Source organism: Saccoglossus kowalevskii, chromosome 4 (genome assembly GCF_978046115.1).
Source record: "Saccoglossus kowalevskii chromosome 4, keSacKowa6.1, whole genome shotgun sequence".
Taxonomy (NCBI): Eukaryota; Metazoa; Hemichordata; class Enteropneusta; family Harrimaniidae; genus Saccoglossus; species Saccoglossus kowalevskii.
Genome location: NC_140644.1, coordinates 15,729,316 through 15,743,197, shown reverse-complemented (window position 1 = coordinate 15,743,197; position 13,882 = coordinate 15,729,316). Strand labels below are relative to the sequence as shown.

Sequence of the window (13,882 nt, the reverse complement as noted above, 5' to 3'; positions counted from 1 at the left end):
CTGTAAACCCATTTATTTTCTTCACTATTTCGATGTTTTGAGCTATTTCACTAGGTTTTTAAGTTCACGCGTTTGGTAGAAAAACAATGAGTTCTATTGTTCAATATTCTACATGCTGACGTGCATTTAATATATAGCGAACTTTACTCTATGGCAAAATTAAAAAAAAAAACAGTGAACAATTAATAAATTTACAGTTGTATGCAAATTGTATGCAAATGAACCACTTTAAAACTAAACAATTCCTTTTGCAATTCACAGATACTAAGCGCGTGAATATATAATTCGAAACAAAATTTTAACAACTGTTTGAAATCAACCATCTCATTTGGTAAACGTTATCCTCACAAGCAAATATAACACGAGATAAACTTTCATTAATATCATATCCACCTAATATCCCACCCAATCCGCCAGTATTAATATCATAATCAGCAAATATTTTAACCGATCCACTTGTATTAATATCATCCAAGGCTAATGTCCTATCTAATTACGCGTATTAATATCAAACTTAATATCAAATATCCTATTCTATTCTATCCTATTCTATCCTGTCCTGTCCTGTCCTGTCCTGTCCTGTCCTGTCCTGTCCTGTCCTGTCCTATCCTATCTTATCCTATCCTATCCTATCCTATTCTATCCTTTCCTACCTATCCTATCCTATCCTATCATATCCTATCCTATTCTATCCTTTCCTATCCTATCCTATCGTATCCTATCCTATCATATCATATCCTATCCTATTATATCCTTTCCTATCCTATCCGATCCGATCCAATCCTGTCCTATCCCATCCCATGATATCTCATTCCATCCCATCATGTCCTATCTCATCTCATCCTATCCCACTCCATCCCACCTCATCTCATCTTATTCCATCCCATCATATCCTATTCTATCACATCCCATCCTATCCTATTCTATCCCATCCCACCTCATCTCATCTCATCTCATCTCATCCCATCCCATCCCATCATATCCTATTCTATCCCATCCCATCCTATCGTATTCTATCCCATCCCACCTCATCTCATCTCATCCCATCCCATCATATCCTATTCTATCCCATCCCATCCTATCCTATCATATTCTATCCCATCCCACCTCATCTCATCTCATCCCATCCCATCCCATCCAATCCCATCCCATCATATCCTATTCTATCCAATCCCATCATATCCTATTCTATCCCATCCCATCCTATAACATTCCATCCCATCCCATCCCATCCCATCCCATCCTATTCTATCCCATCCCATCCTATCCTATTCTATCCCATCCCATCCTATCATATTCTATCCCATCCCATCCTATCCTATCCCATCCTATCCTATTCTATCCCATCCCATCCTATTCTATCCCATCCCATCCCATCATATCCTATTCTATCCCATCCCATCCCATCATATCCTATTCTATCCCATCCCATCCCATCCCATCATATCCTATTCTATCCCATCTCATCCCATCATATCCTATTCTATCCCATCCCATCCCATCATATCCTATTCTATCCCATCCCATCCCATCCTATAATAATGTTTAAACATGTTCTTCTACGTACCTATAAAGAGTCATAGCTGAACACGTCTAGCTATTTGATTAGTTTCTTAGAACAACGATTATCAAATATTATCTACTATATATAATATCATATCCAATCGAAGCGTATCAATATCATGCCAGCTCATATCCAAACCCGGTCTAGTAAATCAAGAACGCAGTGTGAACATTCAAATCTATATATATGTTCGTTACAGACGTACTAATAAGCGAGTGTCTATGGCAACAAACTCAGATTATTGACAATAATCGAATTTCTCGTATTTTCGGTCGCCACAATAAGAAAGCGATCGATCGTAGAAATTGCCACTTACCTTTTTGTTCGGCTTCACTGCCACATATATCTGCAACACACAACAGTACACATTAATCAGTATTTATATGTATGGCCGCGGGTAAAACGTGTTGATAAGATAATGACACCAATTTAACGTGGAAGAAGAATAACGAACGTACTAAGTAAGTTCAAAAATATAGTTTAAGAGCAGATCAATTGACTCGTAATGGCTATTCATGTAACGGACGAGTACACACACTTGGCATTTCAGCCTGTAGTTTACTCTCAAACATCCTATACATAATAAATAAACTATTCAATCTTATTTTGAATTAACAGCCTATCATTACACGTGCACTGACGTCAAAACAACACAATTCACACCTATTAGTTGATATAGTATTGTACTACTACAGTGCGATGACATGGGCGGATACAGGATTTTTTATGGGGGGGGGGTCCAAACTTTAAAATGAAATATAAACTAAGTTAATGATTTTCTTATTATACAAAAACAAATTGAATAAATTTTTCAACCGGGGGAGGGGGGCAAGAACCCCCCTATATCCGCCACTGCATGAGTAGTACACAGCGGTTCTCAGTTGGCTGTTTAGCGTACATTATCTGCATCGAGTTGAATCCAACTCCGAGTCGCCAAGTCGTCCTAGCTACTATGTTTATACAGAGTGGTTCTAAACCATCTGAGAATTTGACTACTAGTAGTCTAAAACACTAAAAACAGAGTGTATGGCGTTTCATATCACACGAAAAGATGTTAATCATGTTGAATGAGTGCGATTCCGTCAGAGCGTCGCGATCATTACCTGTTTACCACGTTGCTCCAAGAGTAACGAACCGGATAGTTACTATAGTAAACTGTTCAAAGAAATGTTGAAAATAATGCTAAATACACACAACAATTTACTTATTACCCACACTTACTTTAGGAAAGATGTTCAGCCGTTTATTTCGGATCAAAGTTCGGTTCCTTTTAAAAACGTAATCGATGTTTTCCGCCGGTACAGAGGTTGCATTTCGTGGCGTCAACGGGCGAGAGGGGTCAGCTTCTTTTCGCGAATGCAGCCTCGAAGCGGACGCTGTTCGTCTTAAACTTGACGGTACATTCAAACTTTCCTGCCGTGCACTTGTTATTTCTCTGGGCGATGTTAGCGAATACATGCTGTTGTTTCGAAGTGTGGTCGCCGTGGTATGGTCTGCTGCGCGACAAAACCACGCATTGAGGACCATGCATTCCGTTACTCTGGGTGCGCACATAGAGGGCGTGTACCCATTACCTCATCTTTGATATTTTGTACATGGAAATGACACGTATAAATAACACACACGTAACCTGGGTAAACATCACCCCCTCTCAGTCTATGAATTAAAACAATGCTGGTATCTGTATCCACAGTTGGCAAAACATATTCCAGTAAGATAACATTGTTTAGTTACATCGCTGTGACAAGGGTCATATTCAATATGTTTCGTTGTCGCCGGGTTGGCAGGATATCCTCGGGGGCGGACATCCGGGCATTTTCACCGCCTGGCAACCCGCGGCGGTGAAAACAAAGGCCAAAAACTCGCTGAAAACGGTACTTTGGGATGATTGTTGAGACTCCTCTGAACAGTGTAACAAGATTAGCCCTACGTGTGTAACATATATAAATTTGGCTGTTCGGGATTACTTCAAAGTTGAGTTTGTGTTGTTTTCTCGAATTTTCACCGGCTCGACCGGCGTTTCACAGCAGCGCGCACAGAGCCCATAGAAATGCATGTACAGTTGTGCGCGTCGTAGCAACGTGGAACGTATTGTGACGTAGCTCCGCCCCCGAGGATACTTGGGACTTACTGATTAAAACAAGTCCCCCCTCCGCTGTGACATTTAAAGTCCCAACCATTCTAACTGTTTTATTGACGTCTAACGAATAAATTTTACACTGCAACCTGTAAACACTTCAATCAATCATTGAAGAAGCAATGTGGTTGAGCATGTATAAATAATTTTCTTTTGAAATACTAGTGCGCCTGCGCTTTGAATTATTTGTATAAATATTTAAATCCGAGGCGCATGCGTACTAGCATTGTTGTCAAACAACATATTTATTTTACAATAAATCATTTCCTACTGTTCAGTTTTATCAAAAAGTAATATAAAACGAAAATATATAAACATACGAGAGTTATTAAGTGTCAAATGATTTGGGTTTTGACCAAAATTTACTTTCACATAAATATAATTACTCTAGCGCCCTCTAGAGTTTTAAGTGGTCAAGTAAATAATGTATTTATCGTTTGATACAGTGTGTAATACTGGAGTAACAGACATTACGTAGATTGTAAACCTATTGTAAACTACTGGATACATAATTTCCATTCACAATCTCAGTTAATTAGGTAAATTTGATGACACCTTATGTACGTGATTTTCACATGCCAAACATGTCGCAGTGTGAACATTTTGACGGGTATTGAAACTCAAATAATTAATCCATTCAACAATAGACCTTATCCGGAGATGACAGGAGCGGATTTAGAGGGAGTCTGGGTTATGCCTCCGGTCAGTCACTTTTTTTTTTAGTTTTAGGGTGTTGTCATGTACATGTGAGCATTATGTTTGCACTCTCCATTTTTGTAATTCATAAAACTCGCGATTCCCTCTTCTCTAGTATACAAAAAACCATGTTCGAGGTGGCTCATTTTCAAACCCATATTTCATAATCGACATGGTATTATACTATGCATGAACGTTATATCAAGCCGGGTTTGATTTAGGTATCCAAACAATAAATGTGTGGAAAATTAACTATCCAATTTTCCTAGTTTATGTGTTTATGCAAAGGTCAAATTGGAGCAAAAATGTTAAATTAAATGAGCCTAAAACTAGCCCTGCCGGGCTCTGTTTCCATGTAAGCTTGAATTGTGATATAAACACACACTGTTTGATCGTAGAATGTAAATATACCATCCGAAAGTCTTTGGTTTACAGACGTGTCCCTCCTGAAATGAATAAATAAACGATAACATTACTGCAACATATATGTTTTTTTTTGCGATAATAGTCTATCACCTGGTCTTACGCAGTGTGCACATAATATTCAGCTCCATTATTTTGTTTGCATGAATTTGACAACAAAAGGAAAGAAAACAAAAGAAAAGTAACATTATATTTATTCCTAAATTCCAACAGTTGATCATAGTATGCTCAAAGATAAGAGCGCTTTAGTTAGAAGTATTGATATGGAGGACAGACTTGCTACACTGTTGTACCATACACTCACTCATCAAAGAATGTGCAGCCGAGAATAGAAAGAAGTGGCGAGGTTTGTGGCTGTCAATAAATGTATAGTTACAGGAATACACTTATCTAATGGTTTGAAATAGCTGCGAGTTGTAATACGGTATATTAGGTTTGGTTGTAGCAATGCAGTTTTTATTCGTGTAAAGTTAACTTGTAACATACTGTAACATGTATCTCCACTTGACGTACATTTTCCAGAGCATCTTTTCCTGTGTACATCTCTTATTATCTATTCTTGCAGCATCTTTTCTACTGTATTTCCTATGGCATCACCTCATACCCACATCTCATTTTATAAAATCTCTACCACTGCACATCTTTCTGCAACATATCTTTATATTGCATCTCTGTTTGCAGCATTTCTTCTATTGCACAGCTTCATGTAGCATATAACTTCTACTGTATCTCTTGTTTTACTGCTTCTCTTCAATTGCATATCTTCTACTGCAGCATTCCTTCTTACACTGCGTTGTTTTAACTGCATATATTTTACTGCATCTCCTGTACTGTACCTATGATTGCATCGCCTCTCTTACGGCAACTATTCTTGCCAACTGTTCTTGTACCATATCTTCATCTCATATCTTCATGAAGCATATCTCTTACTTGCATATTTTCTTCTACATATCTTCTTTTCGACTGCATCTTACCGTGCAGCATATAATATACTGCATATATTTTCCTGCACATCTCCTATTGTATATCTTCCAGCAGCATATCCTCTAATTCATATCTTCTTGCAGAATATATTCTTGTAGCATATCTTGTACTGCATATCCTCATGCAGTATGTCTTGTACTGTATCTCTTTTTCAGAATATCCTCTATAATATTATACGTTCTTGCAATACCCCTTATACTGTATATCTAATCCAGATTATCTTCTACTGTATCTCTTCTTGTAGCATATCTTCTTCTACTGTATCTTTTCTACTGCATATCATCTTGTAGCATCTCCTCTACTGCATCTGTTCTTTTATTGGCTCTTCTACTGCAATTGTTCCTTATACTGTATATCCAATTGTAGCATATCTTCTACTGCATATCTTCTTGCTGTATATGTTCTTCGACTGCTTCGTTTCTCTTGCACATCTTGCTATAGAGTATCTTCTACTGCATCTCTTCTTGTAGCATTTCCTCTCTTGCATAACGTCTACATATCTCCATGCATAATATATTATACTGCATCTTGCAGCATATCTTTCACCGCACATTTCCTTGCAAAATATTTTCTGATGCATATCTTTTTGCAACAAATTTTGTACTGCATATATTCTTGAAGTGTAACTTCCATATCTTCTTGCGACATCTTTTTACTGCATCTCACCTTGTAACATATCTTCTAGTGCACATCTTGTCACACCACATAGGTTGCATCTCATCTTGCACATGCATATTCACCATTGCGTTGTTTTGTTACATATTTTCTACTGCATATTTACTACGTGTCTTTTTTGCAGTGTCATCCACTACATCTCCTTTAGCAGAATGTCTTTTTATGCATATTTACTTGCAGCATATTTTCAAATGCATAACTTTCGCGGCATTACAGTATCTTTTTGCAGTGTATCTTCTACTGCATATTTTCTACTGCATATCTTCTAGCAGCATATCTTCTACTGCATATCTTCTAGCAGCATATCTTCTACTGCATATCTTTAACAGCATATCTTCTACTGCATATCTTTTAGCAGCATATCTTCTACTGCATGTCTTCTACAGCATATCTTCTAGCAGCATATCTTCTACTGCATATCTTTAGCAGCATATCTTTAACTGCATATCTTTAGCATCATATCTTCTACCGCATATCTTTAACAGCATATCTTTTACTGCATATCTTTAGCAGCATATCTTCTACTGCATATCTTTTACTGCATATCTTTAGCAGCATATCTTTTACTGCATATCTTGTAGCAGTATATCTTCTACTGCATATCTTCTTGCAGTGTATCTTCTGCTACATATCTTGTAGCAGCATATCTTCTACTGCATATCTTTAGCCGCATATCTTCTTGCAGTGTATCTTCTACTACATATCTTCTAGCAGCATATCTGCTACTGCATATCTTCTAGCAGCATATCTTCTACTGCATATCTTTAACAGCATATCTTCTACTGCATATCTTTTAGCAGCATATCTTCTACTGCATGTCTTCTACAGCATATCTTCTAGCAGCATATCTTCTACTGCATATTTTTAGCAGCATATCTTTAACTGCATATCTTTAGCATCATATCTTCTACCGCATATCTTTAACAGCATATCTTTTACTGCATACCTTTAGCAGCATATCTTCCAGCAGCATAAATTCTACTGCATATCTTCTAGCAGCATATCTTCTACTGCATATCTTTAACAGCATATCTTTTACTGCATACCTTTAGCAGCATATCTTCTACTGCATATCTTCTACTGCATATCTTCTAGCAGCATATCATCTACTGCATATCTTTAGCAGCATATCTTTTACTGCATATCTTTAGCATCATATCTTCTACCGCATATCTTTAACAGAATATCTTTTACTGCATACCTTTAGCAGCATATCTTCTACTGCATATCTTCTTGCAGTGTATCTTCTGCTGCATATCTTCTAGCAGCATATCTTCTACTGCATATCATCTAGCATATATCTTCTACAGCATTTCTTTAACAGCATATCTTTTACTGCATATCTTTAGCAGCATATCTTCTACTGCACATCTTTAGCATCATATCTTCTACCGCATATCTTTAACAGCATATCTTTTACTGCATACCTTTAGCAGCATATCTTCTAGCAGCATATCTTCTACTGCATATCTTCTAGCAGCATATCATCTACTGCATATCTTTAGCAGCATATCTTTTACTGCATATCTTTAGCATCATATCTTCTACCGCATATCTTTAACAGCATATCTTTTACTGCATACCTTTAGCAGCATATCTTCTAGCAGCATATCTTCTACTGCATATCTTCTAGCAGCATATCTTCTACTGTATATCTTTAACAGCATATCTTTTACTGCATATCTTTAACAGCATATCTTTTACTGCATATCTTTAGCAGTGTATCTTCTACTGCATATCTTTTACTGCATATTTTCTAGCAGCATATATTCTAATGCATATTTTCTACTGCATATCTTCTAGTAGCATATCTTCTACTGCATATTTTAACATCATATCTTTTACTGCATATCTTGTAGCAGCATATCTTCTACTTCATATCTTCTAGCAGCATTTCTTTTACTGCATATCTTGTAGCAGCATATCTTCTACTGCATATCTTTAACAGCATATCATCTACTGCATATCTTTAGCAGCATATCTTTTACTGCATACCGTTAGCAGCATATCTTCTACTGCATATCTTCTAGCAGCATATCTTCTACTGCATATTTTTAACGTCATATCTTTTACTGCATATCTTCTAGCAGCATATCTTCTACTGTATACCTTCTAACAGCATATCTTCTACTGCATATCTTTAACATCATATCTTTTACTGCATATCTTGTAGCAGCATATCTACTGCACATCTTCTAGCAGCATATCTTATACTGCATATCATCTAGCAGCATAGCTTCTACTGCATATCTTTAACAGCATATATTGTACTGCATATCTTTAGCAGCATATCTTCTACTGCATATTTTCTAGCAGCATACCTTCTAGCAGCATATCTTCTAGCAGCATACCTTCTAGAAGCATATCTTCTAGCAGCATATCTTCTACTGTATATCTTCTAGCAGCATATCTTCTACTGCATATCTTCTAGCAGCATACCTTCTAGCAGCATATCTTCTATCAGCATATCTTCTACTGCATATCTTCTAGCAGCATATCTTCTACTGCATATCTTCTAGCAGCATATCTTTTACTGCATATCTTCTACTGCATATCTTCTAGCAGCATATCTTCTAGCAGCATATCTTTTACTGCATATCTTTAACAGCATATCTTCAGCAGCATATATTCTACTGCATATCTTCCTGCAGTGTATCTTCTACAGCATATTTTCTAGCAGCATATCTTCCACTGAATATCTTCTTTTACTGTTTCTTCTACTGCATTATCTTTTTGTAGTGTATATTCTACTGCATATATTCTAGCAGCATATTTTCTACTATACGTATTAATGCAGCTGTTTATTCTACTGTGTCTCTTCCTGCAGCATATCTTTTACTGCATATTTCTGTGCAGCATATTTCCCACTGCATATTTTCTTGCGGCATAATTTCACTTCCACTGCATCTTCTTCAAAATGGCATTGACTACAGCAGGCACCATGTCTTTTTTCAGCAATTCTCCTTGTTTGAAGTTCCCCGTCTACTGCAGCACCTCGAGATGTTCTCGTCTAACACACCTTCTGGCTGAATCCACTCGAATACACGTCTTTTTGCATGAATGTGTTTCTTCATTCTCTGCAACACAACTATTTCATTCCATCCCTCGTCATTGGTTGAACTGTGAACATTATAAAAATATCGTTGAATATGCTGTCGAGTTTTTACATGCGGTAGACTGATGGGTTATTTTATCATAGGGAGATTCAATCATGAAGCAATATACACACTTTATTGCGAACATACACAAATCGCAAAAACGAACCACCTAATAGCCAGTTGCCATTTCGTCACCTGACATTGTTTTGACGTCTGCAGACGAACATTTGTCCGCAAAAATAAGTTGCACTTTATTTACTCAGAAGCGATTTCGCATATACCGGCATAATGCCTAATGGAAGGTGAATATTTGCTGTGTTTAATTTTAGAACATTTTATATTTCATATTTACTGGGTGTTAATTTAGTGTAATTAGCTATTGGCGAATTTGGCGAAAACAAATTTGTTGCACACGTGATCATCGCTTAATAACGCAATATAGCGCGAGAAAGAAGATTTTTCACGTCTGCCACTAGGAAACAAATTTCTGTACGGTGTTTAGAAACAGCGACTAGGCCCCACTTTTTATGTAAATAAACAATGTATTTTAGACGGGTTGTGTATGTCGCTGTGACTCCCATATCGAACAGAACGCGGCACGACGACTGCCGCCCTTCAAATAAAATAAATGTCAAAATAATTCACGGAAAAAGTGTCAGAGTACGATACAAATACACATCGACTCTACGTCGCAAACATGGAATAGTGATGTTTTGTAGTTGTGCTTACCTGACTCTATAGCCCTGCGTACAGTGCTGTGTGTACGGGGACGCGTTCGGTTCATAGATGTCCCCACCACAGCCCTGCGTACCTCCATGGACAAAGTCCGGGACTTTGAAAAATACAACTTTTTTAATAAAATAACATGCCCAGATACCAACAATGATGATCGATAACCAGATATATCCAGAACTCCCAGTTCGGAGTCCAATTGTGAATGAAATCGGCTATTTTGCCCTAAAAACAAACACATTCTCTTGCGTGAATGAAATTAAAAATGGCGGCGTTTGGTGAATAATTCCTCCGGTACCAACGCGTTTACATTTTGTCCGTCTTTACTAGTCGCTTTTTAAAAACATTTCAGTTTCAGATAACTTTGTAATGGTTGTTACGGATAACTATCGTCATTTCAACAGATTTCGGCTGGGAAACTACTTATTTTTAACTTGCGCACAAATTACGGTGCGCTCCCGGACTTTGTCTATGGAGGTAAGCAGGGCTGTGGTGGGGACATCTATCAACCGAACGCGTCCCCGTACACACAGCACTGTACGCAGGGCTAACCTGACTACAGTGGCATTACTGATGGCCGGGAAACCGATTCTAAACAAACAGGTGACAACCTGGACAGCCATTTTTAGTTAATATTTAGACATATGCCAGAGATATGTGCACACGGAGTGTACTCTGTAGTGACACAGTCCGGACATCGACTGACATTCGATTAAAAACAAACAACCAAAGCGTTGACGACAGTGAAGTTCGATTTTCGAACGGAAACAAACGCATTGTGGTTTCTCGTATTCTTATTGGCTGGGAAGTTATACGGTTATGTCATTATGGTAGTAGGGGTGCTTGGATTAAATCATGTGAATGATAAATCGTGGGGGTATTCCTGAACAGTTTCATATGTCAGAAATGTTGCAGACAGGGACTTTTAGTCCGAAATGTAGTACCACACTGTGACTAACCAAGACGTTTTAGACGTGTTCTAAAGAGAGGAATGAACACAAACGTTGGTGTATATATCGGTATAATGCCTTTTATTTTTGTCGATCGTGATTGATAACATTTTATTATTGGCTATTATATTGGGCATTGGGCCATGAACCAAATTCTCACGGTTTTCCCGAGTAGTGCGTGGGGAACCTAGTTGATTTTGCCGATCAGTGACGTTATATTTGGATGGACGAGCAATTCGGTAACACTATGATACCCTAACACACAGAAAATTCACACAGGTGGAACAATCATTCGATCATTGGCAATACGTTCTGATTCGGATATGTCGCGAATACCGTAATGGTTGAATATTAACAAAGGCTTTCAATAAATATATGCAATAATACAACATTAAGGATTACGTGTTCCAGGACACTGCTATGGAAGGTGAAATATTTACTGGGTTTTATTTTAGGGGATTTTATATTTCATATTTACTGGGTTTTATTTTAGGGGATTTTATATTTCATATTTACTGGGTGATAATTTAGCGTATTTAGCTATTATCGAATTTGGCGAAAATAAATCCCAACAAATAATATAGCTCTATACAGTATCACACACATATATTTGTATTTGTTGCACACGTGATCATCGCTTAATAACTCAATATAGCGCGTCTGCCACTAAAAAACAAATTTCTGTACGGTGTTTTGAAACTCGCAAAGAAAATGAAAATGACAATGTCCACGAAAAGGAATTGGTACTCCTGAAATTATTTCCACAGCGACTAGGCCCCACTATTTCTCGAAAGGGCTCAACTTAAAGGTTAAATAAAATAAATGTCAATACAATTTACGGAAAAAGTGTCAGAATGCGATACAAATGCACATCGGTTCTACGTCGCACACATGAAAGAGCGATGTTTTGTAGTTGTGCTTACCTACCTACTGAGGCATTATTGGTGGTCGGGGAACAGATTCGAAACAAATAGGTGACAACCTGGACAGCCATTTGTAGTTCATTCAGAAAAATATTTAGTCATATGCCAGAGATATGTGCACACAAAGTGTACTCTGTAGTGACAAGACATTGACTGACATTCGATCAAAACAACCAAAGCGTGGACGACACAGCGACGTTCGATTTTCGAACGGAAACAAACGCATTGTGGTTTCTCGTAATCTTATTGGCTGGGAAGTTATACGGTTATAACATTTATGGTAGTAGGCGTGCATGGATTAAATCAACGTGGATGATTATTCGTCCAGTTTCATATATCGGAAACGTGGCAGACAGAGACTTTTAGTCCGAAATGTAGTATCACACTGTGACTAACCAAGACGTTTTAGATGTGTTCTAAAGAGCGGAATGATTAGAAACGTTGGTGTGTATATCGGTATAATGCCTTTTACTTTAATTGTCGATCGTGATTAATAGCATTTTATTATTGGCTATATTTGGCATTGGGCCGTGAGCCAAATTCCTACGGTGTTCCCGAGTAGTGAATGTGGAACCTCGTTGATTTCGCCACTCAAGTACTCTCTATTTAGTTTGTATGTACGTGAAATTTGATTAATCTATGATACCCTAACTCACAGAAAATTCACACAGGTGGAAAAATCATTCGATCATTGGCAATACGTTCTGATTCGGATATGTCGCGAATGCCCGGCGTAATGGTTAAATATTATCAAAGGCTTTCAATAAATATATGCGATAATACAACATTAAGGATTACGTGTTCAAGGACACTGCTACAGAAGGTGAAATATTCACTGGGTTTAATTTTAATAAAAATGACAACTATGTCCACGAAAATAAATTGGTACTCCTCAGTGGCGGATCCAGGGGGCAGGGGGCCATGCCCCCCCCCAAACGCATGACGATTCATATAATCTGGATTACGCATAGTTTCTCTGCGATTTACGCTCCGTATACCTTAAGCGAAGCTTGGACCCCCCCCCCCCAATACATTTTGCTGGATCCGCCACTGGTACTCCTGAAACCATTTCCACAGCTACTAGCTCCCACTATTTCCCGAAAGGGCTGAGCTTAAAGGCTAAATAAAATAAATGTCAAAACAATTTACGGAAAAAAGTGTCAGAGTACGATACAAAATAATGCACATCGGTTCTACGTCACAAACATGAAATAACGATGTTTTGTAGTTCTGCTTACCTACCTACTGAGACATTATTGGTGGTCGGAAAACAGATTATAAACAAACAGGTGACAACCCGGACAGCCATTTGTAGTTCTTTCAGAAAAATATTAAGACATATGCCAGAGATATGTGCAGTGACAAAACATTGACTGACAATCGATCAAAACAAACAACCAAAGCGTTGACAACAGCGACGTTCGATTTTCGAACAGAAACAAACGCATTGTGGTTTCTCGTATTCTTATTGGCTGGGAAGTTTTACGGTTGTACCATTATGGTAGTAGGGGTGTGTGGATTAAATCACGTGGATGATAAGTCGTGGGTCCAGCAATCTCCTTCCCATAGGCCTTTGCGCTTTACGCAATAGTGCCTCTGCCACAGGCAGCCTTCAATTTTGTGGTCAATCACAGGGAGCCCAGGAACTATAATCATCTGTAATACATAGTCTCTATGAACGGCGTTGGGGGGGGGGGGTA

General features: G+C 38.0%; 1 protein-coding gene across 1 annotated transcript in view; it reads right to left on the bottom strand.

Annotated features, from left to right (window-relative positions):
- LOC102805548 (uncharacterized) overlaps positions 1 to 3,047 on the bottom strand; it is a 30,225-nt gene extending 27,178 nt beyond the window's left edge. Inside the window, exons 1-2 of the mRNA XM_085498263.1 lie at positions 2,786 to 3,047; positions 1,881 to 1,910 (exon numbers count right to left, since the gene is read on the bottom strand). Of these exons, the coding sequence (XP_085354389.1) occupies positions 1,881 to 1,910; positions 2,786 to 3,022 (267 nt within the window). The 5' untranslated portion in view covers positions 3,023 to 3,047. The remainder of the gene's footprint in view (positions 1 to 1,880; positions 1,911 to 2,785) is intronic.
- Between the last annotated feature and the right edge of the window lie 10,835 nt (positions 3,048 to 13,882).